The sequence below is a fragment of the Theropithecus gelada genome, chromosome 14, assembly GCF_003255815.1.
Source record: "Theropithecus gelada isolate Dixy chromosome 14, Tgel_1.0, whole genome shotgun sequence".
Lineage (NCBI taxonomy): Eukaryota > Metazoa > Chordata > Mammalia > Primates > Cercopithecidae > Theropithecus > Theropithecus gelada.
In genome coordinates, this window is record NC_037682.1 from 112,196,317 (window position 1) to 112,221,929 (window position 25,613).

At 47.5% G+C, this 25,613-nt stretch overlaps 1 protein-coding gene across 1 annotated transcript in view; it reads left to right on the forward strand.

The window, feature by feature from the left end:
- Positions 1–25,613, forward strand: part of GRIK4 (glutamate ionotropic receptor kainate type subunit 4) — a 427,684-nt gene that overhangs the window by 92,393 nt on the left and 309,678 nt on the right. The window contains exon 2 of the mRNA XM_025356723.1: positions 3,180–3,311. Coding sequence (XP_025212508.1) covers positions 3,230–3,311 — 82 coding nt within the window. The 5' untranslated portion in view covers positions 3,180–3,229. The remainder of the gene's footprint in view (positions 1–3,179; positions 3,312–25,613) is intronic.

The window sequence follows — 25,613 nt, forward strand, 5'->3', positions numbered from 1 at the left end:
TGATCAGGCAGAAATGGAAGGCATTTGAGGTAAGTGATTGTATTTAGTAGTACTTTTATATAGCCTAATCAGATTATTACAGTTTTTTTCTCCTTGTTCATTCATTTATCCACTCAACAAATATTTATTAAGGCTGTATAATATACCAGGCACTGTTCTAGGCCCTGGGGATATAGTCCAAACAAGATTCCTGTCCTTGCCCCACCTCTATTGAGCTAACATTCTAGTAAGGAGACATAAAATCATTGAATAATCATCTTTATCCATAATGAGTAAGAATGTCTAGCTTCTCCTGAGACTGTGTTTGCTTTAATCTATCCCTGCACCAACACCCATGAATTAAAGAACAAAGATTCTGGGCCTGATTTGCCAACAGCGGAGTTGCCTTCACTCCCATCCTTTACTCTTTATCTTCCTCTGTCTACCCCTAGCAGGCGATTGCTTGAGGCCTTCCTTCCATTCATTGAACAAATATGTGCTATGCACCTATTATGTATAAATAGACTCTGGGGATGCAACAGGAACTTGGACACAGTCCTTTCCCTTAAGGAGCACGTACTGATCCCAGGCGTAGATGCATAAAGACAACAACAGTGGCAGGAAAAGTGCTGCTCTCAGAGCCATGCCAGGGTGCTGATGGCTCACAGAGAGGCCCCATTCTGGCCATGGCAGGGGCGAGCAGAGGGGTGTTCTTTGGGCAGAAGGGATGCCCTATGCACAGGAAGTGACAAGGCTCTGAGTGTAGATGAAATGTTGAGTATGCTGGGGGAGGTGGGGTGTCTCTGTACAAAATTTTTTTCTGAGGCATAACACACATAAGGAAAGTGCACACATCATAAGTTTATAGCTCAGTGAGCTTTCATAAAGTGAACACAGCTCTGTAACCAACACTCAGCGTGAAAACCAGAGAACATCACCAGCACCGGTGAGTCCCCTCATGTCCCCTGCCAGTCACTACCCTAACCATGAAACTGGACTTCCAACAGCACAGAGTGGTTTGGTCTATTTTTACACTTTATATAGACAGAATTATTCTGTCTCTAGAATGTGTAATCTTTTGTACCAGTCTTTTTTTGCTAAATCTTATATTTATGACATTCATCCATGCTGTTGCATGTAGTTGTTGATTATTCATTTTCATTTCTGTATAACATTCCACTGTGTGCATATATAATATATTTCTCCATCATGCTGCTGGACATTTGGGTAGTTTCCAGTTTGGGAAAACTGGAAACCACCAGAGTGCTGCTATGTATGCATGTCTTTGGTGATCATATACCTGCATTTCTGCTTGATACATACCTAGGAATGGAGTTAGTGGGTCATTAGGCTAGATGTAAAGCTCTAGTAGACCAGTTTTCCAAAGTGCTTATTTCAATTTACACTCCTGCTAACACTGCATGAGTTCCGGTTTTTCCACATCCTTTCTAACACTTACTGTTGTCTTTTTTTTTTCTTAATCATTATGGTGGGTGTACAGTGGTTATATTATTGTGGTTTAAAATTTCATTTTCTTGATGCTTAATGAGGCCGAGCACCTTTTCAAATGTTTGTAAGCCATTCGGATATCTTCTTTAGTAAAGTGTCTGTTCAAGCCTTTGCCCATTTTCCTATTGGATTGTCTGTCTTGGGGATGGAGGATAAAACTTTTTTTTTTTTTTTGAGATGGAGTCTTGCTCTGTCGCCCAGGCTGCAGTGCAGTGGCACGATCTTGGCCCACTGCAAGCTCCACCTCCCCGGTTCATGCCATTCTCCTGCCTCAGCCTCCCGAATAGCTGGGACTACAGGTGCCCGCCACCACGCCCAGCTAATTTTTTGTATTTTTGGTAGAGATGGGGTTTCACTGTGTTAGCCAAGATGGTCTCCATCTCCTGACTTCGTGATCTGCCCATCTTGGCCTCCCAAAGTGCTAGGATTACAGGCGTGAGCCACCGTGCCGGGTCGAAACATGTTAATGCTACTCTCCCAACCCAGGCACCTGGGATTAGCATATCCAGGTGCTCATCAACCGCACCCTCACCCCAGTGAAGCAAGCAGAGCTGGTCATCGGCAGACTCTGGGTCTCAGTGGGGGCCAAGGCATGGGCTGCCTTGGGGAGAGGCAGCCCCTGCAAGGTTCTGGATTTGACATCAGAGGCCCACCCACCTCAGGAAGGAGGAGAGGGATTGGTAGAGGATGGGGGTGGGGCTGGTTTTCAGGGGTAGTAGAACAGATGTGGAAAGCAGCTGATAACCTGGGAGGTGTGTGTCTGCCCTCCATATTTGCTGGGAACGGACCTCTCCCATCTGGGCCAGGGAGGACCCGACTTTTGTGTAGCACCTCATTTAGGCCAGACCCTGAGCACGGTGGCTTCTCCGATGTTACGTTGATTCTTCTTTAGTTCAACTGCACCAGGAGGGGTTGTTATACCACTTTTACATGTGAGGACACTGAGCTGAGACACAGAGGGGCCCTCATGAAGGCCACACAATTGGCAATTAGAGGAGCTGGTCTTGAACCCAGTTCCCTCTCACACCTCTCGTCAGTGTGCAGTGCCTGTGCTGCATTTGGGGCAATGGAGTAATCCTCCCATCTCTCCTATCCCTTCCTCTTCTGCTCACCCATGGCTCCAATTCCTGAAGAGCAGATGAGGTTTTTGTTTGTTTGTTTGAGATAAAGGCTTGCTCTGTCAGCCAGGCTGGAGTGCAATGGCGAATAGCGCGACCTCAGCTCACTGCAACCTCTGCCTCCTGTGTTCGAGTCTGTGCCTCAGCATCCCGAGTAGCTGGGATTACAGGCGTGCGCCACCCCGCCCACCTAATTTTTGTGTTTTTAGTAGAGACGGGGTTTGCCATGTTGGCCAGGCTGGTCTCGAACTCCTGGCCTCAAGCGATCCACCCGCCTTGGCCTCCCAAAGTGCTGGGATTACAGGCGTGAGCCACTGTGCCTTGCTGAGAGCAGATGAGGTTCTTCATTTCTAATGGCATGCCATGAATCATCCAACCACAGTTACAGCAACCTGCCCCATGTCGGCTGAAGTTAGAACCTGAGCCTTCTTTGAGCCCAGGGTGTAGGGAGGAAAGACAAAGGGGCCTCTCCGGCTCCGTGACTTTCCCTGGTAGCTGGGGGTCACTGGGATGGTGGGGCAGCTGCCTAGCTGGAGCCTGGGACTCACGTGCCCCCCACCCCCTCTCTCGCAGAGTTATGTCATGCCCAGGCCAGCAGGGGGCTCCATGAGGATTCATAGAAGATGCCCCGCGTCTCGGCGCCTTTGGTGCTGCTTCCTGCGTGGCTCGTGATGGTCGCCTGCAGCCCACACTCCTTGAGGATCGGTAAGTGTGGTCTGGCTCGGGGCAGTGCCCCCATCCACTATCCCAGGTGTCCACAAGGGACATGAGAGTGCTGCACAGGACCTGGGGAAGCTGCCCAGCCTGTGCACTGTGCCCTCCCTGAGTGTGGCTGGGGTGAAGATGCAGGTGGTGGGGGTGGAGGCAGCTGACAGGTGACCACTCAGATCTGGTCAACCTCCCGACTCCCCGGCCACTAGAATAAAGATGCTGATAACTTCCTGGTGCAGTCAATGTAGGTTCAGCCTAGTCGGTTAAGAGGCAGCTGTTGGGGAAAAAGGAGGGTGAGGATGGCCATGGGGATTCCAAATCTAGGGCTGGAGATGGGAGAAGAGGTTCCTTCTTTCCTGTGGTCAGTCCAAGAAGGCTTCCTGGAGAGCATGCTATGTCCACAACTTGGAAGAAGCCAGGAGTCTGCTGGGGTGGCCTGGCTGCTTGGAAGGGCCCTTGGCATTGGATCTGCTTGCCGTGGCCTGGCTCTGAGAGGGAGGGCAGGGTCATGTGAGTCTCTCCCTTGCCTTGTTGCTGTGGGACGCCTACTCTAGGTGTGGGCAGGTGGGCTTCCATCGAGCCCTCAGCACCCCATCCCTGGTGGGGTGGGCCTGGGAAGTTGGGTGCCTCCACCCTGCCAGGACTGAACAAGCCTTGTCAACTGCAGGTTGAGGCTCTCCAGGTCCTGGGTCCTGGGGACACAGCCAGCCACAGGGACAAGGACACAGTTCAGTCTGGCAGGCACAGCGTGGTCATCTGATGGCTCAGCAACAGAGAACCCATGGAATTAGGACAGATGTGGGGTATTGGGGATAGGGGGTGTCTATGTGTTCATGGAGGGATGGGGGTTAGTGTGGACAGGTGGGTGGAGCACAGCAGTGACAAACCCAGAAAGGTAGGTTGATGGCCACAAGATGACCCATCCAACAGCAGAGCCCCAGGGGTAGGGTTAAGTGACAGCCCTAGAGGAACTCAAATACCAGGCAGGTTACCCCAAGGGATAACCACATGAGGCCCCTCTTCCCACACTGCAGATGGGGGTAGGGGTGGGGTTGGGAGTAAAGGCAGGAATCTAGATCTTAAGTTGGAGCCTGAAAGCGTTAGAGGCTGACTTAGAGCAAAGATAGCATGATGCTGAATCTCAGGGAGTTGACTTAAAGCTCCCAAATTCCTCCAGCTGCATTCAGGTCGGTGTGCTGGTGGTGGTCAGGAGGCCATGGTGTGGGCAGAGGTGGGCGAGCCACCGAGACCTGGCTAGGCCAGGTGTCACAGGCCAGAAGCCCAGCCTGCAGCTCTGTAAGCTGCTCCGTTTTACCTTGCGGGCACAGTTTTTCATGCAAATGCAGAGGAGCTGATTGGAATCAGAAACGTGGACAGGTGACTCAGTTCTCCCCCTCACCCTGCCCTCGACACACTGCTCTGCATGCTTAAAAAAAAGAAATTAAAAAGCAGAATTTTCCCTCCCAGTTCTCCATTCATTTTTACAGAAACTTCAAAACCTGCTTAGCAGCAATGCAAAATGGTTCATATCCTTAAGATGTTTAATTTATAAGATGCCTATAGTTATTCAGCGTTTACTGTGAGGTTTTCTCCCCCTCTAAATGAGTGAATAAAGTAGCAACCCATCAATTTCCATTTGTCGCTAATCGGAAGCAGAAAGGAATTGAGGCAGAATCGGCAGTGCCTCATGGCCTCGCTTCTCCTGACACTTGTGCTCCGAGAGGGAAGCAGAAAGCAGAGCTGACAGGTCCCTCTCTTGGCTGCCACAACAGAGGGCTTCAAAGGGACCCCTCGTGCTCCCAAACCCATACTCTGAACAATGCTTGTTCAGTTCTTTCAAGACTGCTGGCCCTCGGTTTTGGTCCATGCTAGGCCACTTCCAGCCACTTTCCAGCCACGGGCCCTGCTGGCTAGCAAGGTCAAACCGGGCCTAATCTCCTGCAGAGGCCAGGAAGCAGAGTTAAGACAACAGAAAGAGAAGAAAAGAAAAACGCAAACAGCAGTGCCAGGACCTGTTCTTCCTGTCTCCTTGGTTAGCCTGAGTGCCAGGAGCTTTTCAAGTCTCCCAATCCTTATGGATGGAAAGTTGCTAATTACGTGGACTCCAGAGGGGATGTGGAGTAGGGCAGGGATGGGAAGAGAAGTGGGTCAAGAAAACACAAGTAGCTGTGCTGAGCAGCAGGCAGCCTTGCACGCAGATGGGCCGGGCTGGCGTTAACTGTGCTGGGGTCTCTGGGGTCCTTGAGAGGCTTATGGGAAGGGAAGGGGCTGCTGCGCCTCTCGCCTTCCCGGGGGTCACTTTTCCTTGCATTTGGGTTTTTCTGGGATTTTCCCCAACCCCAGCCTCAGAATGCGTGGCTCTCTGAATGGGGCTGCATGAAGAGACCAAGAATCGGAGAGATAAATCGCCCTGTTTGCTCCATCCTCAGCCCCACTTGTCTGCTGGTGACAATACGGATGTTTGGAAAGAGGCGGCCGAACCCATTACCCTGCCTTGTGACGGCTGTTTTTCATTCAAGTGAGGCACAGGGCAGGAGATACAGCCAAATTGTCTATTACAATGTTTGGTGTTTACCCCTCGAATGAGGTTTTGGGTAAAAGAAAGGGACTTTATTTATGGCTGTGAGGCTGGCTGCATAAATTCCCCAAACTCTCACACATATGTCAACCCCTTCCGTCATCTATCTTCTGAAAATGTTTTCTGATTTTGCTTCTGTCCCTCTGGGTCCTCTGAGTGATGACTGTGGAGCTACAAGTTAATAAATGCCCTGAGAAGACCCCACCCCATCTTTGCACCCTCTTCGTTACTTAAAGAGACCAGAAAGCATTGTCATTCTTAGATTCAGAAGGGACTATAAGGATTCATTATCTAACCTGCTCATCTTGCAAATGAGGAAACAGGGCTGCAGCGGGTGGTGGTTTGGCCAAGGTCACCTGGCAAGTAGGGGCCTGGGTGGTGGCAGCTGGCAGTGGTGCTGGCATCCTTGACTCCTCTTCCAGTGCTTTCTTCTCCATGCACCCATGGCCTCCCTTAGCTTCTGAGAAGCAGAATCACCTTCAACAGTATGTGAAGGTTATATTCTCCTACAGTTTTCTCCATTCCTGTTTAGAAAACTTTTCAGACATTAGCAAATGTGTTACCTTTGCCCCTAACACCTTGGGACTCATTAAGTATTTGTTAACTGAATGAATGCTAGGCTCCAAGCCTATCTCTTGTTACTCCTTCCTTGGCTCTGTTGTTACTCATTCCTTGGCTCTGTATTTTAGCTACACTAAACCACTCCCTGTGAGCCAAATATGCCAGGAAGATTTACTCTCAGCTTTACCTATTCCCTTGCTATCCCTATAGTGCTCTTCCTCCCATTCCATCTTCTCTGTCTGGAAAACAAATCCAACTCCTCCTTCTACTCCTCTTCTTTTTCTTTGTCTTCCTCCTCCATCACCATCAGCTTAAATGGCTCTTCCTCTGCAAAGTCCTTTCCCGTTATCATCCTGTCCATAAGAGGGAGAATTCATCTTTTTCCTACCATTCCCCCATTCCCCCAGCACATAACATCTGTTCCAGCACTTGCCATGTTATATTCTAAAGATTATAGCACTTTCCCACTAGACTCTGAACTCCATGGGAGAGTGACCCCCTAACACAAGGGCCCAACACATGATACAGAGAAGTATATGGCTCCAGCTCAATGAATGTGATGGATATATGAATCCATGGTCCTTGCAAGACTGGGTTTTCCAATAACATGTTTGGTACCATTGTTTTAAATGGCACTGTCTTACCTATGCATAAAGAGGTAAACTTATTGGAGAAAGTAGAAGAGAAAGGAGAAAGAGGAAAAGGAGAAAATATTCATCTACCTGTCTTACTTAAAAAAGAATAGGAATGGGCTGAAGATCCTGGTTGGGTTCTAATGAAAGCTTTGGCAGTAATAATAAACTCAATGGTACAGTTATTCATTCATTAATTAACTCAACAAATATTTATTGAATGCTATGTGCCAAGCACTGAGGATGCAGTGCTACACGATAATAGCCAAAATAATAACTCCCATTCTTTGCCTGGCACTGGGCTAAGTATTCCCCATATCTCAGCCTGTCTCGTTGGAACAATCCCCTGTTATAGATGAAGAAACAGAGACTCAAAGAATTTAAATAACAAATCTAAGGTCACACAGCTACTGAAATTTGAACCTGTCTCCAATGCTGTCTCTTCCTGCTCTTCTAGAGCTGATGAACCCCTGGAAGCATTTGGGGTATCTCATTATCACAGCCATCACATTAAATATATTGTGTTCTGCTGGTAAGGAGCTGAAAGATGGAATCATCATTGCTAATATACTTTCTTGCTCTTTTTTGACACTTTTTACCTCCAAAGCATTTCTTAAAGGGCACAAAGTCTAGTTGAGAGATGAGGAAACTGAGGCATGGGGATTTCAGGGCTCATTCCAGGTGGCAAGGGAAGCTCTGCTCAGCATAGGTGTATTAGACACATCAGCAGGTAATTGTAGCAATTGAATCTCTCTTGTTTAAGGTTTTCCTGTGTGGTAAAGCAGCAAGAACTTGGATTTATTTGACACTCTGTCTTACGAGGACCCCCCAGGCACTTTACAACTGTAATTTTTTTACTTAGTTGGTTTCCCCCAATGAGCTCCAATTCTGTACAGAGAATGTTCAACATAGAACATTGAAATGTTATAAAGATAAAGATAATAGGAGAATTGGGGGAGACAAGGGGAAAGGATAAAAAACACCAGTTTCTCATCTTGTTATGCTGTGTATTAAATATATCTGATTCACCGAGATTCAAATATACCAGCTGAATTCTTTGCCTTGTTTGTAGAGGATTCACCATGGGTTTGTTTGAGTAGTGGGCTCCTCTCATAATGTTAGCACATGATTTGATTTACGAAATTTTGATCAGCATGCAACTTTTCATCTCGTTTCCAAATTGAGTCACCCATATAGACAATCAATTGGTCTTTCACATTAGTGGCAAATAGAAATTGATGACTTTCTCCTTCATCTGTCACCTAGAGGGGGAATATAGAAGGATTTCTAGGACATAAGTCTCTCCCCTGGTAAGCACCTTAGGGAGGCTGTGTCTTTCTTATTCATGTCTGTATTCCCAGAGTCTAGCACAGTGCTTGGCCCACAGTAGTGGGCTTAGTAAATGTTTGCTAAATGAATTCACTGTGGCAAGTTTTGAATTTTGAGCTGACCTGTCAGTTTGTAAACTTCTGTTCCCCCAGGAATCGGTCAAGGTTTAAAAATGCCAACCAATGTTATTGTCAGCCCATAAAATATATAATTAGGAGAGTAAATATTTTACCAAAAGAAAAAAAAGTCCGCGTGTGTGTCTGCATACACTTGTGCTTATGTAAGGCTGTCTCTCCTCTCCTCCTTGCTCCTCCCCTGCCACCAACATGTTTTGGGGTGGCTGAGGGAGGTGTGGCTGTAGTGAGAGAGATATCCAGGCTGGCATGCTGTTGTGTCATCCGTCTTCCCTTGGTCTTCAGGAGCACCACACAGGGTGCTTTTGGGATGTTTGTTCTCTCTTTTGCCCTTTCCAAAACCCATTGTGCACTGTAACTTCATCCATAATCTCTTCTGCTGAGAAGTTAGAGATGAATTAGGCCTAGATATTCCATTTTACAGATAAGAAATCCCGGGGTCCCAAAAGGTGAAATGAATTGGTGAATGCCCTTTTGGCGGTGCCAGGACTCCTGACTCCCAACCACCTGGGTGACATTCGTGCCATGGTTTGTGGTGAATAACGTGTTCTTACACACGTTAATTCAGTTTCCCCAGTGATCTGCAAGGCAGGTCGAAGTGCCCATCTTGTGGAGGGTAGCCTGAGGTGCCCAGGGTTGTGACTTCCCCAAGCTTGCACAGGTCAGGAAGAGGGGTCACATCAAAGGAGATGGACTCAGAAGCATCTGAGGACAGCATTGGGGCAGGGTCCTGAATAGCTTGCTAGCAGTGTGTTCTCGATGTATGAGATCCGAATGCCACCAGGGGCCAGTGTGCCGATGCCTGGGGGCTCACAAAACGAGGCCGAGCTAAAGAGAAAAAGCACATAGGTAATGGCAGCGAGCGTTAGTGAGTCTTGCTTCTCTATCTTGTTTTCTTAAGCATATTGGGATTGATCACTGGCAGAAGTGTCAGACATGAAGGGATGAGGCTATTGTTCCATATCTGAAGTCTTAGGTAACAGAGCTGATTTCCATATCATTTTGGTATGTGGCTGCCTGTGTTCATTTCTGCTAGAATGGCCTGAGTATCTCCAGGTTTTCAATGAATATTATGGACTGATGGTATCTATTCGGTTGGATCGAGCAGCATGACCAGTGGACCTGACTGGCAGTATCGGATTCAACAGGGATGAACATGGTATTGAAAGAGTGATGGTGATATTTCATCAGAATTTCAAAAACCTGTCTCCAACTCTGTGAAGTCATTTACAAAAAGTCTTGGGATGTGGAGTGAGTCACTAGCAAGCTCTATTTTGGTGGGGGGGGGGGTGTTGGGAGTGGAAATTATGGAAAGAGGTTTTGATTCCATGTAAAAAAGTGTTTTCCAGGCAGATGGAATGGGCTTTTCTGGATACCAAGGTCCCCATACCCGGAGGTGGCCACAGATAGGTTGGACAGGGATTTCAGCCTCAAATGTGGTATTGGACCTGTTACCTCTAAGACCCCCTTCAGTCTGGGATTTGGTGATACAGTCTTTTCACCTTTGGTCTCTTCTCATCCTTTCATGGGGAGGCATTTCATTATCATTGTGTCCTCATTAATAACCATTAACAAGAGCTTAGAATTGAGGCAACCATCTGCCTAATTTAAGCCATGACCCCATTTGGCTCCAATCCTTTGGATAAGCCAGGTAGGACCTAAGAACTCTGCTAATTTCTTTTGTTCTGTTGATGTAGACCTAGGCTGTCTGGGTGCTTCCTTCCTCCCTGTGGCCACTGATGGTGGAGCTGAAGAAGCACAGGCAATGTGGAAGCTGCTGCTAGACCTCAGCCGAGTGCCTGCGTGGGTGGGACGCGTGCGTGTGCATTGCCAGAGCCAGCACATCCCACTCACAGCCTCGCGGCTCGTCAGCAGGCAAGACAGTGGTCACACTTAGCTCTCATTAGTCTGGATAAACAGGCACACATTCCCTATCGGCTTTACGGGGGCTGGGGTTCGGCTGGGGGGGTAGTGTGGGCAGCAGGGTGCTACAGACAGCTGTCAGGCTGCCCAGCAGCCCCTCCATGTCCCATTGGTGTGTGTTTCCTCCCATTGAGCTGAGATATGGTGCCTGGGCAGCTTGTGGTGGACCCAGCCAGCGAGGCCCATTAAACCCACACTGATGAGGGGTGTTGTGGAGAGGACACTGACCAGTCAGGTTCAAATGCACACGCAGTGGCAAACACAGTCCTCTAGCTGGGCAGACAGTGCCACTCTGCTGGACGCGAGAGGCACTATGACTCAGTCAAATGCTCAACCCTGACTGGGGGTCTCTGGAATTGAGACTCTATCTGTCTGAGTATGACCCCTTTAGAAAAGGTTCATCATGTCTGTAGTCCCAGCTACTTGGGAGGCTGAGATGGAAGGATCACTTGAGTCCAGGTGTTTGAGGCTGCAGTGAGCTATGGTAGCACCACTGCCCTCCATCCTGGGTGACAGAACCCTGTCTCAAAGATAGATAGATAGATAGATAGATAGATAGATAGATAGATAGATAGATAGATAGATAGATAGATAGATAGAAAGAAAGAAGACAGATAGATAAGTAGGTAGATAAGTACATACATAGGTAGGCAGATAAAGAGGTAGGTAGGTAGATAAGCAGACAGGTAGACAGAGAAAGAGGTAGGCAGACAGAGGTAGGCAGATGAAAGAAAAAAAAGGAAGGAAGGAAGAAGAAAGGAAGAAAAAGGAAGAAAGGAAGGAAGAAAGAAAGAAAGAGGAAGAAAAGAAAGAGAAAGAAAGGAAGAAAAAGAAAAGAAAACAAAAAGGAAAGAAAATAATTGAAAAGAAAGAGGCTTACCTCTCTGAAACCCTACCCCAGGGCAGACGTCAGCCCCAGCCCTTTATACTCCTGTCACTCCCTGTGTTTCAGGTGGTGAATCAGCCTGAATGGGCTTGACTGGTCATCTAGGGTAGTCCACAAGAGGGTCCCCCATGTCTCCCTCTCCTCTCAGTCTCTTCCGCCTGGACTCACCCAGGTTCCTTTAGTGGCTTTTCATATGATTGAGGAATGGAGTCAGATGTGTTGTGGGGAAACGCTGGAGCTGGTTCCCGGGAGGCTCTGGCACAGTGCACGCATTAACACCAGGAGCGTGGGCTCTGGAACCAGACCGCTTGGATATGAATCTGAGCTCCACCCTTCACTAGTTGTATGACCTTGGGCAAGAACATAATTTCTCAGTGCCTCCATTTCTTCATCTATAACATGGGCTAATAGTAGTCCCTGTTTTATGCTTTTATAAGAATTCAGTAAGTTCCTGCATAGAAGCACTTAGGATGGTGTCAGGCATACAGTAAGTGCTATGAAAGTGACATCTGTAATTAATGATAGACTACTGGGCCAGCCTGTTTCCATCTCTAGCCTTTGCCTGCCTGGATCACCCTTCCCCATGCCTCCACCGAATCTTGTCTTTTCTCTTTTTTTAAACCTTGCTTTAAATTCACCTTGTTCTAGGAGATGAGAATCCCCACCTTGTCTAGGGAACTTTCCCTTCCAAAGCGTGGGTGTGTGTGTGTTCACACACTCATGTGTGGGTTGCACTCTTTCTGGGCACTTACCCCCCGTTTCTGTACAGGCATTTTTTGAAACATTATTTGAATTTCGTCTACCCTGGGAGGCTAAGAGCATCCTGAGGAGAGAGCTCTGTCTTTCCTACCCTCTTAGTACGGTGGACTCCACACAGGAGCAGTTGTCCCAGGTATTGACTAATGGAGCTGAATGATTCCCCCTTCTTAAAAACCTTCCTTAGCTGCTGCCCCTCTACAGTGGGCTCTTGATTTTTCTTCTTCCTTTTACAGCAAAGCTCTGTAAAATAATTGCCTATTCAAGCTGTCTCCATTTCCTGTCCTCTCTTTCCCTATCAATAGGACCGTCTCCAACCAGACTTTCAGCCCTGGGCATTGATACCCAGATTGCTAAACCCAGTGATCCATCCCCAGGCCCCATCTTACTGGACTTAGCAGCAGCATTTGACATAGTATTTTCCTCCTTCTTCCTTGAAACACTTTTTCACTTGGCTTCTGGACCATGCCCCATCTTGTTCTTGCCCTGTTTCTGGCCATTCCTTCTCAGTTTCCTTTGCTTGTTCTTCCTCATCTCTTGATCTCTGAAGATGGATATGCCTCAGGGCCCAGTCCTTAAACCTCTTCTCTGTGCATGCCCACTGCCTGATGATCTCATGCAGTCTTAGGGCTTTAAAGGCATCGTTATGCTTGTGACTCTCTAATCTCATCCCCAGCTCTGACCCCTCTCCAAAACTCCAGATTCATCCCCACTGGGATGTCTAACAGAAACTCAGATTTGGCATGTCCAAAATCAAGTTCTTGATTTTCCCCTCCATGCCTGTTTCTCCTACTGTCTACCCATTTCATAAATGGTAATGCCATTCTACCTCTGTGGACATAGACTCCAAACCTTAGAGTCATCCTTGGTCTCATCTTTCTCTGATACCCACAGCCTCTCTATCAACAGTCCTGTTGGCTCTGCCTTCCAAGTATATCCAGTACAACCCAACGGCATCTCACCACCTCAGCAGGCGCTTCCCTTTTCCAAGCCAGTATTATTTCTCCCTGGATTACTGCAAACCTTTCCTGTTAGTTTCTCTGCCTCTTTCTTGCCCTCTCACTTTTCATTGTCAAAATGGCAGCAAAAATGACTCTTTTAAGATGTAAGTTGGATTGTGTCAGTCCACTGCTCCAGTCTTCCGCTGACTTCCCGTGTCAGAATAAAAGATGAAGTCCTCACAGTGGCCCACAGGGCCGTCCATGAACTGCCCTTTATTCTGGTGAATTTTATTGTCATTTCCTACCACCCCGCCTCTCACTCATGCCACACACCACCCCCAGCTCCACCAGCTTCTTTGCTTTTCTTCAAATGCACCAAGTGTGCTCCTGCCCCAGGGCCCTTGCACCTGTTGTGCTCTCTGCCTGGAACACTTTTCCCTTGGATATCTGTGTGGTTCACTTTCTCATGCTATGCAGGCAGGTCATGCCCTGACCATCCTCTAGCTCCTGCTCTGCCCCTGACACTTTCTGTCCTTCTCTGCTTTCTTTTTCTTTTTCTTTTTTTTTTATTTTTATTATACTTTAAGTTCTGGGATACATGTGCAGAACGTGCAGGTTTGTTACATAGGTATACATGTGCCATGGTGGTTTGCTGCACCTATCAGCCCGTCATCTACATTAAGTATTTCTCCTAATGCTATCCCTTCCCTTGTCCCCCACCCCCCAACAGGCCCCAGTTTCTGATGTTCCCCTTCCTGTGCCTATATGTTCTCATTGTTCAACTCCCACTTATGAGTGAGAACATGCAGTGTTTGGTTTTCTGTTCTTGTGTTAGTTTGCTGAGAATGATGATTTCCAGCGTCATTCATGTTCCTGCAAAGGACATGAACTCATTCTTTTTTATGGCTGCATAGTATTCGATGGTATATATGTGCTGCATTTTCTTTGTCCAGTCTATCATTGATGGGCATTTGGGTTGGTTCCAAGTCTTTGCTATTGTGAATAGTGCTGCACTAAACATACGTGTGCATGTGTCTTTAGAGTAGAAAGATTTATAATCTTTTGGGTATATACCCAGTAATGGGATTGCTGAGTCAAAAGGTATTTCTAGGCCGGGTGCCATGGCTCCCGCCTATAATCCCAGCACTTTGGAAGGCTGAGATGGGCAGATCATGAGGTCAGGAGATTGAGACCATCGTGGCTCACACGGTGAAACCCCGTCTCTACTAAAAATACAAAAAAATTAGCTGGGCGTGGTGGCAGACGCCTGTAGTCCCAGCTCCACGGGAGGCTGAGGCAGGAGAATGGCGTGAACCTGGGAGGCGGAGCTTGCAGTGAGTCGAGATCACGCCACTGCACTCCAGTCTGGGCAACAGAGCGAGACTCCATCTCAAAAAAAAAAAAAAAGAAGGTATTTCTAGCTCTAGATCCTTGAGGAATCACCACACTGTCTGCCACAGTGGTTGAACTAATTTACACTTCCACCAACAGTGTAAAAGCATTACTGTTTCTCCACATCCTCTCCAGCATCTGTTGTTTCCTGACTTTTTGATGATCATCATGCTAACTGGCATGAGATGGTATCTCATTGTGGATTTGATTTGGATTTATCTAATGACCAGTGGTGATGAGGTTTTTTTTCATATGTTTGTTGGCTGCATAAATGTCTTCCTTTGCAAAATGTCTGTTCATATCCTTTGCCCACTTTTTGATGGGGTTGTTTGTTTTTTTCTTGTAAGTTTGTTTAAATTCCTTGTAGATTCTGCATATTAGCCCTTGTCAGATGGATTGATTGCAAAAATTTTCTCCCATTCTGCAGGTTGCCTGATCGCTCTGATGATAGTTTCTTTTGCTGTGCAGAAGCTCTTTAGTTTAATTAGATCCCATTTGTCAATTTTGGCTTTTGTTGCCATTGCTTTTGGTGTTTTAGTCATGAAGTCTTTGCTCATGCCTATGTCCTGAATGTTATTGCCTAGGTTTTCTTCTAGGGTTTTTATGGTTTTAGGTCTTACTTTTAAGTGTTTAATCCATCTTGAGCTAATTTTTGTAAGGTGTAAGGAAGGGGTCCAGTTTCAGTTTTCTGTATATGGCTAGCCAGTTTTCCCAACACCATTTATTAAATAGGGAATCCTTTCCCCATTGCTTGTTTTTGCCAGGTTTGTCAAAGATGAGATGGTTGTAGATGTATGTTGTTATTTCTGAGACCTCTGTTCTGTTCCATTGGTCTACATATCTGTTTTGGTACCAGTACCATGCTGTTTTGCTTACTGTAGCCTTGTAATATAGTTTGAAGTCAGGTAGCATGATGCCTCCATCTTTGTTCTTTTTGCTTAGGATTATCTTGGTTATATGGGCTCTTTTTTGGTTCCATATGAAATTTAAGCCTGGCGCAGTGGCTCACGTCTGTAATCCCAGCACTTTGGGAGCCCAAGACAGGCAGATTATGAGTTCAGGAGGTCGAGACCAGCCTGGCCAACATGGTGAAACCCCGTCTCTACTAAAAATACAAAAATTAGCTGGGCATGGTGGCAGGCGCCTGTAATCCTAGTTAATCGGGAGGCTGAGACAGGAGAATCGCTTGAAACTGGAAGGTGGAGGTTGCAGTGAGCCAAGATCACACCACTGCACTCCAGCCTGGTCAACAACAGTGAAAGTCTGTCTCAAAAAAAAAAAAAAAAAATATATATATATATATATATAAAAGAAATTTAAAGTAGTTTTTTCTAATTCTGTGAAGAGAGTCAATGGTAGCTTTGATGGGAATAGCATTGAATCTGTAAATTCGGGCAGTATGGCCATTTTTACGATATTCATTCTTCCTATCCATGAGCATGGAATGTTTTTCTATTTGTGTCCTCTCTTATTTCCTTGAGCAGCGGTTTGTAGTTCTTGTTGAAGAGGTCCTTCACATCCCTTGTAAGCTATATTCCTAGGTATTTTATTCTCTTTGTAGCAATTGTGAATGGGAGTTTTCTTGTGATTTGACTCCCTATTATTGGTATATAGGAATGCTTGTGATTTTTGCACATTGGTTTTGTATCCTGAGACTTTGCTGAAGTTGCTTCTCAGCTTAAGGAGATTTTGGGCTGAGACGACAGTATTTTCTAAATATATAATCATGTCTTCTGCAAACAGAGATAATTTGATTTCCTGTCTTCCTATTTGAATACACTTTATTTCTTTCTCTTGCCTCATTGCCCGGGCCAGAACTTCCAATACTGTGTTGAATAGGAGTGGTGAGAGAGGGCACCCTTGTCTTGTGCCAGTTTTCAAAGGGAATGCTTCTGGCTTTCACCCAGTCAGTGTGATATTGGCTGTGAGACCATCCTCTAGCCCCTCCTCTGCCCCTGACACTTTCTGTCCCTCTTCTCTGCTTTATTTTTCTATAACATTCATCATCATCTGACATATGGGTCCTATTGTTTATTGTCTGAGTCCTCCCATGGGGAAAAACCCTTGTTTAGTTCTCAGATGTTTCCCCAGCACTTAAGACTGAGTGCTTGGCGTATAGTAGGTGTCCACTAAATATCTACTGAATGAATGAATGATGGAGACCCAAGGGAGCTTTAAATTTGAAAGCTTTTGGAAGGCATACATGGGCGGTCTCACGGATACAGAGGCAGCCCTTAACAAGTGCTGCTTGCCGAGGACTGTGCAGTGATGCCACTGGCTCCCTGTCCCTATATTCTCTGATCCCTGCAGCCAAACCCCAGGTCCTGAGGCAAATCTTGTTCCTGTTTGGAGGAAGCCCAAACCAGCAGTTTAATGACTCAGCATCAACCTGAGTTTTGACTGTTGGTCTTACTTTGTCCCTCAGATCCAAATACCAGGTTCATGGCATATCCAGCAGCACTTGTGTTTCCCCTGCAGTGCCTAAGTCTTCTCATCAGGTCTGTGACTTCACTCTGATGCTCTGCCTGTGTCCAAGCTCCTCTGGGACTATGGTCAGACCTTTTTGTCTCAGTCTTGCAGGAGCCTGGAGACCGGAACCTGGACCTAGCATCTCAGTTGGGACTGCCCCTGGCCTCCAGCTCTTTCCTGAAACTGCCATTGTTGGTAGTTTCAGGAAACTGGAGAAGCTTTGACCAGTTCTGACTATTCGCTTTTCCTTAGATTCACAAAATCTGCATGCTGGCAGGGCCCTCAAATAACCCATTCCTCCTTTGAATCGTTTTGACCATTGGTTTTTCTGTTGAGCCTGACTCTATCTCTCCATGCCTACCTTTCTAGCTCTGCCTGTTCCTCGGGGCCATACAGAACAGGCCTGGTGCTCTTCCCTGTGATGGCCCCTCTGAGACCTGCAGCACTATCATTTCATGGCTCCCAGCATCTTCTTTCTTCCAGAGATGGTACCATTAGTGCCTTTGATGGTTCCTTCCATCTCATGGTTTGGATCCAATTCATCAACCTGGTCACTCTCCTCCAAATGAGTTTTCTTTTTTCTCCGTCCGAATTAGGATGTGATCCCTCAAATCAGAAGCAGGGACTCTTTTCACCTGCTTTTCATCCACCATAGGTATCTGCTCCAGCCTGGTGGGGATCTGGCCTCTAGGTTCAGAGCCCCTTGTTGAACCCGTTCCCACCCAGTTGGCTTATAGTTGCAGCCTGGGTGGGGCTCCCTTCTGGGTCTGGAGTTCACATTCAAGTCTTCATAGCCCAGGCATCCTGGAATATGTCTGGCCTGGATCCAAAATTTGTGTGCCTGACTCCCACTTACTAGCCAAGTGCCTCTCTTTGGGTTAAAGAGAGCCAATCTAGATCTCGACATGTGCCTGTAAAACGCATCCCCCAGCCCTGGCTCTTCAAAGGTGGGGCTTTGCTCTCAGTACCCAGAACCAAGGCTGCTCTTTGAAACCCCTGCAGCAGGTTGCCCTGTGTGTAAATATCACTGCATCGAAGGGCCAAGTGCTGGGAGCTTCCCTCACTGGAATCACCTCCTTGGCTTCCTCCAAGCTGTGTTGTTCTCATCCTTTCTAGGACATGGTCTTTCGAGCATGGAGTGACACAGGTGGGGGAGCGAATGCCACTTCTCTAGCAACAGTTATAAATTTCCCCTAGCGGCAGGGATCTAACAACGTGAGACTTTGAGCTTTCAGCTCACAGATAAAAGAACAGGGATTTTCCCAGCAATGACAGAAAAGGGAAACATATAGCCCTGGGGGCCCCAGCAGGAATCTCTGTTAAGGAGCTGCTCCACGGGGGCACCAGCCAGAAGCTTGAGTAGAATTGCAATGGGTGGCCCCAGACCTCTGGCAGCCACCCAGAAATCTCAGGCATGCAGCCTGGAGAAGAGGGAGAACTTTCCAGAGGCCACAGTTAAGGAATTTTCCTTGCACCTCCTGGAGCTGCTGGAGCTTCTGAATTAAAAGGGTCTTTATCTGGAAATGATGGTTGAATGCCAGTTTCCCCTGTAGAGTCAATTTGGAAAACCTAAAGCACTAAAGGAATTAAGTTTGCTAAGTGGAAATAAGTGGAGTTGGTGGAGATGAAATTGGATGTATGTAAGTGAAATCATCTGTGGATTGCTCCCTTTGGCGCTTTCCCTTTATTTAACCAAACTCTTCTTCATCTGCCATAGGAATGATCTCCCAGAGAGCACGATGGCCCCTGGGAGGGTCCCATGGGGAGGCAGGGCCACCTTCTCTGGGAGAGTTGCTGCAGTTGGCTTATAGTTGCAGCCTGGGTGGGGCTCCCTTCTGGGTCTGGAGTTCACATTCAAGTCATCATAGCCCAGGCATCCTGGAATATGTCTGGCCTGGATCCAAAACTTGTGTGCCTGAATCCCACTTACTAGCCAAGTGCCTGGAGGCAAATTACTCATCCCACTCTCACACTCAGTTTTCCATCTTTGGACTGGAGATAACAGAGTTTATCCTTAATTATTGCATTAATTGAGAGGATATAGGTGAAGTAGCATGCACAGTGTGTGGCATATAATAAATATTAGTTTCTATTTTTTTGTTTATTTAAGAAAATAGTAGTTTGCTCCAGCAACTATATGGCATCATAGGGTAGTGAGACAGGTATGAGCTTTATTGATGTACAAAACTGCAACTGAATTGTAATTTCAGCATGTGATCTCAGGCAAGTTATTTGGTCTCTGTTTCCTACTATGAAATGGGGATATTAATACTTTATAGAATTGTTGAGGTTTACATGAGCTAATGTATGGAAAATAGCTAGGACAGTACCTGACAGTAGGAAGTCTATAAATAACAGTTATTATCAATTGTTCTACCATAATTATTATCACTGTAGTTTTCCATTGCTGCCATGACAAATTTTCACAAACTTAGTGGCTTAAATAAGACAAAATTATGATCTTATAGCCTGTAGGTCAGAAGTCTTAACTGAGCTAAAGCTAGGATTTTAGTGGGGTTGCATTACTGTCTGGAGGCTGTAGGAGAGAACCTGCTCATTTGGGTTGTTGATGGAATTCATTTCCTTGTGGTTATAGGATGGGGGGGCCCGTTTTCTTGCTGGCTGTCAGCTGAGAGCCATTCCCAGCTTCTAGAGGCCACTGCATCCCTTGGCTCCACTTTCCTCTTCCTCCATTTTCAAGGCCAGCAATGGTGGGTTGAGTCATTCTCACCTCACAAGCTCACTGAGCTCAGCTGGGAAAGGTTCTCCAATCTTAAAGACTCATGAGATTCGATTGAATCTCCCAGGATAATCCACGATCGTCGTCTCCCTGCCTCAAGATCTGTAACCTTACTCACATTTGCAAAGCCCCTTTTGCCATGTGTCTTAGTCCATTTTGTGTTGCTATAAAAGAACACCCAAGGCTGGATAATTTATAAAGAAAAGAGGTTTATTTAGCTCATAGTTCTGCAGGCTGGGAAGCTCCAGGGCATGGCCCTGGCTTCTGGTGAGAGCTTTCATACTGCATCACAACATGGCAGAGAAGGTCAAAAGGGGAAGCAGATATGTGCAAAGAGGGAAAAACCTGAGGGGTGTCTTGGCTTTCTAACAACCCACACTCTCTTGGGAAGGAACCTATTCCTGCAATAAATAATCCTGTTGCTTGAGAGCAAGAACTCTCACTCACTACAGAACAGCACCAAGCCATTCATGGGGAATCCACCCCCACAACCCAAACATCTCCTACCAGGCCCCACCTCCCAGCACTGCCACATTAGGGATAAAATTTCAACATGAGTTTGATGGGGACAAACAAACCATGTCCAAACCATAGCACCATGGAAGGTAATGCATTTGCAGAGACTGGGTTTTAGGATGTGGGCATCTTTGGGGGCCATTATTCTTCCTACAACAACCGTTCTTCTAATGTGGGAGGCTAAGCCGCTGGAAAGCCTTTTCATGAGCAGTTCCACGTGCAAGGACTGCACACTTGGAAACTGTCCATAGCTCAATCCTTGGCCCAAGTTGCCGTATTCCTGTTACCATCAACCATTTTGCATAAGAACCAGGCATCCCAGAGCACTGAAGCTGATGCGGTTTTTTCAATGGACAGAGGGAACTGGACATGTTGGCTCTTCCATTACTGCAACTGAGACTATGCCACCAGAGAAGAGACAGCTAGGAAGGGGCTGCGTAACAGGAAGTATTTTATCACGTTGATTTAGTAATCTCGCCACTCCTAACATGTCAGGGCACTGAAGGAGTAGCCAGCGAGCTGAATGTGATCTGAGGCTGTGTCACGTGGGCTCCGCTGGGCTCTGCTCAGAATGATGTGTTTATTTCCTGCCATGGGGTCTAGAGAGAATAACGTCCCGCCGCAGTCCCAGCAGACTCTCTCTTATTCTGCCTGCCATCCTTCCAGAAGGGCACAGATCTATGTGTGCTTTAAGAAGCAATGTGATGTAGGAGAGTACTGCTGTGTGTGAAGAATGAGGACACCTAGGATCTGAAGCTGGTCCTGCCTGTTCCTCTGTCCCCTGATACTTACTTAATACTGACAATGCCCTGTTTAGGGCTCAGCTCTATGGAAAATACAAAGAAATAGGATATTTTGTTGGTACATGTTCTAAATGTGGAAAGGCCAGACTCTCAGACATGAAGGAACTAGAGGGCGATACGAAATAAGGAAGTATTAAGTGCTGAGACATCAGCTCTGGGGTTAGGCAGCGGTGACTGTGGTGGTCCAGGGACCGTGGGGACATTACCATTTTGCGCTTCCTTTTCCCTGTTTGGTATTTCTTTTGTTGCTGCCTAGAGCAGAGTGAGTGAGAGGGCAGTGGACCATCCCTTTAAGGGGCTGTACATCACAGGAGAGGGGATGACGTTCATGTTTATTGAGCATCTGCTGCGCCCATCATTTCCAGAAGTTGTATGATTAATTTTTATAACAACCTCCAGAGGTCGGTTTGATAATGTCTGCTATTTGGGTGTGGAAACTGAGGCGTGGAGGGACCAAGGTCATCCATGCAGAACATGGAAGATGCTGGATTTGAGCCAGACTCCCTGGAGCACCAACCCCATGCTCTATCCATTACACTAGACTCCTCCCTGCTGTGCTCCCCTCTGCAGAGACCCCAAGGCCTCTGGCCAGTGCCTGTGGCTCTGGAGGTGCGAGAGAAGGTAGGTGTGATTGAGGTCTGCCTGAGACCCACGGGACAACCTCAGTTTCTTTAGGGCAGACCCCACACCTCGCCTCCCTTCTTGTCCCCACCTCTGCTGGTTTCCTTTTCAGACACGTGAGAGAGAGAAATTAACTTAAAATGGAACCACAGGGTTAGTGCTAAAGGCACCATTAGGTTAAAATTGAGAGCAGAGGCTGTGGTGCTCAGAAGGGCAAAGTCTGCATGCTGACTTTATTTATAGTCACTTATTTATTAGATTCTAAATGATGTTTAACCAGGAATCATATGGCAGTGATCTTTGATTACTTATGCGGCTAATAGCTGAACATATATTATTATTGCTATTTATTCAGCCAGCTAAGTGTACCGGGTACTTCTTTTTCAGGAAAGCACCAAGGGAAGGGGCCAGGATAGAGGACTGGCTTGGCCGGTGGTCCTACAGACCAGGCGAGGGGCTCCACTAGAAGGGTGTTTTTTTTGTTTGTTTGTTTTTGTTTTCGAGACAGAGTTTTGCTCTGTCGTCCAGGCTGGAGTAAAGTGGCGTGATCTTGGCTTATTACAACCTCCACCTCCTGGGTTCACGCGATTCTCCTGCCCCAGCCTCCCATGTAGCTGGGATTACAGGTGTGTGCCACCACATCCTGCTAATTTTTGTATTTTTAGAGAGATGGGGTTTCGCCATGTTGGCCAGGCTGGTCTTGAACTCCCAACCTCATGATCCACATGCCTTGGCCTCCCAAAGTGCTGGAATTACAGATATGAGCCACTGCGCCCAGCCCGTTTTGTTTTGTTTTGTTTTTTTAAAGAGCCAATCCTTAAAATAGAGGGAGTAGGGGTGGGAGTGTAGAGAACACCCTAAAGGGAAAGAAGAATTTGAAATAAGAGTTGGGGTTTCTGGAGCTAGAAATATCTAGCTTTATAATAACAGCAGCATTTATTCAGTATTTATTATGTGCCAGGCAGTATGGTAAATGCTCTTCAAAATGATTAATCCTACCACTTCACAGATGAAAAACCAGAGGCTCAGGAAATTCATAACTTAGCTGGTGTTCAAATCCAAGCCCTGTCTGCCTCTGGAGAGAGCACATGTCCATTATACTGCCCTGCCCTCTGTCCAAGTCAGTGCCCTTCTTTTTTGGTTAAGTTTAACTTTTTGAGTAAACAACCCAAGAAAAGAATGGAAAACCTAGTACCCCCGGAGCCCAGGGAAGAGTATGGAGAATGCAGCTCTTGGCTTCTCCGTTCTTTCTTCCAGTGCCTTACAGCTCACTCGGAAGGAGCTGCCAGTGGTCCCTGGAGCATGGCTTATGCAGAGCCATCTAATACAGGCCTGGGGCCGGCCACTCGGGGTGGGACAGGTCATGGCATGGGGCCTCCCTGCCTAAGCCTGAATTGCGTGGCAGGCAGGGTGTCTGCCTAGAGTTGTGATGGTGCAGGGAGAGGCTGGGCAGTGCCAGGCCCAGAGGTACCAAGATGGGAACCTGTAGTGTCTCCACCCTCTGGACACATGAGGAAAGCAGGGACCCTCCTGGCAGGGAGGACTTGTCTAACTGAACCTCCCCTGCCCATCTCAGACACGCTAACCCCTGGGCTCTCTCATGCCTCCCATCCTCACTCTTTCTCAGTTCTCTCTTTGCAGGAGGAAGCTCAAACTCCTTTTCAGGGCATGGGAGGCCTTCACAGGCAGGCTACAGATGATCCAGGTGGCTTCATCTTTCAACATCACTCCCCATCCCTGTCCCTACCATAAACACTCAACGCCCATGAATTCTGTGCTGCAGACGCTGGAGTCCCTAGAACATCCTTGCCTCTCACATCGCTGGGCCTTTGCTGCCTCCACTGCCTGGAATACTCTTCTTCTCACCTTGTCTGCCCAGCAGAATTTTATTCACCATTCAAGGCCTTGCTTATATATGACCTCGTCCTCTGAAGGCCTTTCTCTGATGACCCTTTTCTTTTCTTTTCTTTTTTCTTTTCTTTTTCTTGAGATGGAGTCTCACTCTGTCACCCAGACTGGAGTGCAGTGGCATGATCTTAGCTCACTGCAACTGCCACCTCCCAGGCTCAAGTGATTCTCCTGCCTCAGCCTCCCAAGCAGCTGGGACTACAGGTGTGCTCCAGCATGCCTGGCTAATTTTTGTATTTTTAGTAGAGATGGGGTTTTGCTGTGTTGGCCAGGCTGGTCTCAAGCTCCTGACCTCAGATGATCAACCTGCCCTGGCCTCCCTAAGTGCTGCGATTACAGGTGTGAGCCACTGTGCCTGGCCTGATGGCCCTTTCCATCTCCTCCCAGAGTGGATCTCTCCCTCTCTGGGGCTTCAGTGCCACCGCATGGGTGACTGCACCTCAGCCTCACCCCAGATGGCATGGTGACATGAGTTTCAGCATCAGTCTCTCAAAGCAAAGACTATGTCTCATTACCTATGACTCCCTCGGCCTTGCTCATAGTAGGTGTTCAGTAAACATTAGTCAAGTGAATGTAGGAATGACTCATTCTTATCCTGGGCAGCTGTGGAAAAGGTGTTTGTTTCAATTGGGGCCACATACTCACTGGCTTTGAAAATCGGGACATCAGGGCAGGAAACAGGGACTAAATGCGCCAAGTTACGCAACCCGAACTAGGACAGCAAAGCACCTGGAACATGCTGGATGGAGGCGAAGGGAGCTGGATGTTTGTCTTCGAGTTTGGAAGAGAGGAGAAAGAGACCTTGGCCAGCACCAAAGGAGGATTTCAGGGCCTCTCTCCAAGGACTCTCTCCTCCCTGTAATGCCAGCGTTGAGTCTCTGGTGTTTTCAGTTGCAGCAAAATATATCACGAGCAGCCACTGACCTTTAGGAGGACTGTGTGTGCTTGGCCCAGCATCACAGGGGCCCCTGCACTGCCTGGCCCTGATGCCCGACTCCACTCAAGGAAGACCACCCCACAAACAGGGTGGGCTGGCCTCAGGCCTTTTCACCTTTTTACCCCATTTCTCAGTGCCCTTCCCTTCATCTCTAAGACACAGCCAGTGGCTGCCTGGGCTTTAGCCAGATGTCAGGAGACTCAAAGACAGGATCGTCAAAAAGAAAGGGATGGGGAGGAAGACTAGAGAGGGCCTGGGGGGAGGGGCCAGGGAAGATTGTTGACCAGGAAAGCTCAGGGTGCAGGAGGGAAGCACAGGAGGAGGGTGAGTCCCGGGCTCTGAGTCTGGAATGTGCAGGGCTCACAGCTCTCCAAGCCTCAGTTTTCTCTTACTCTGGCCTCCGAGGTCCTGCCCAGCCTGGAATTCCGTGTTTCTGTGCTGTGCCTCTCTCTCGAGGCTGTAACAGGTGCTGCGCCTTCAGCCTCCCTCCTGTCCTCCTCCTCTGCTGTTTTCTCTCCCTCTCATCCTTCTGCCCCACTAAGTATTTACTCTCCACCCTGGTCTAGATTATCCCCTGGTTAAGTGCCACTTAGCTGCTGGCTGCCTGTTCACTCAGTTTTATAGATACATTTGGTGAGGCACAGAGGCCAAGGCCTGATTTTGGAGAGGAAGCATAATGAGAACAGAGAGCAGCGGCGGCGGCCCACTTAGTTTGGATTTTAATAAAGTTTCCAGCTAACCTAAATCATCCCCGTCACAGGTGGCCCAGCAACCACTGAGTACCCCAGGCTGGGAACAGGCAGGAAGGGGCAGAATTGGGCTGGAGGGGACAGAGATGGACAGAGCCCTGTCGGAGAGGAGGCGCTGTCCGTAGCCGAGGGTCCCCCTTGACAGCAGGGGCAGGGCCATTTCAGAAGTGCTCGGGATAAAGGCTCTCCAAGGGGAGGCGTAATGCCTACTCTTTCAGCAGCTGTTAATTAGCTGCAGATGATGAGATAATTCATAAAAATTAGCGATGATTTCCTTCATTGTGTTAATATCACCGGGCAATAAAACTGCTGTTAAGGATGACTTTTCTCAGCATCGAGGAGCGAAGATGTCAAGGAAAAAACAGCCCTCCCTGGAGGTGGAGGGAGGAAAGGAGGAAAACTGAGCTGGTGAGACAGTGAC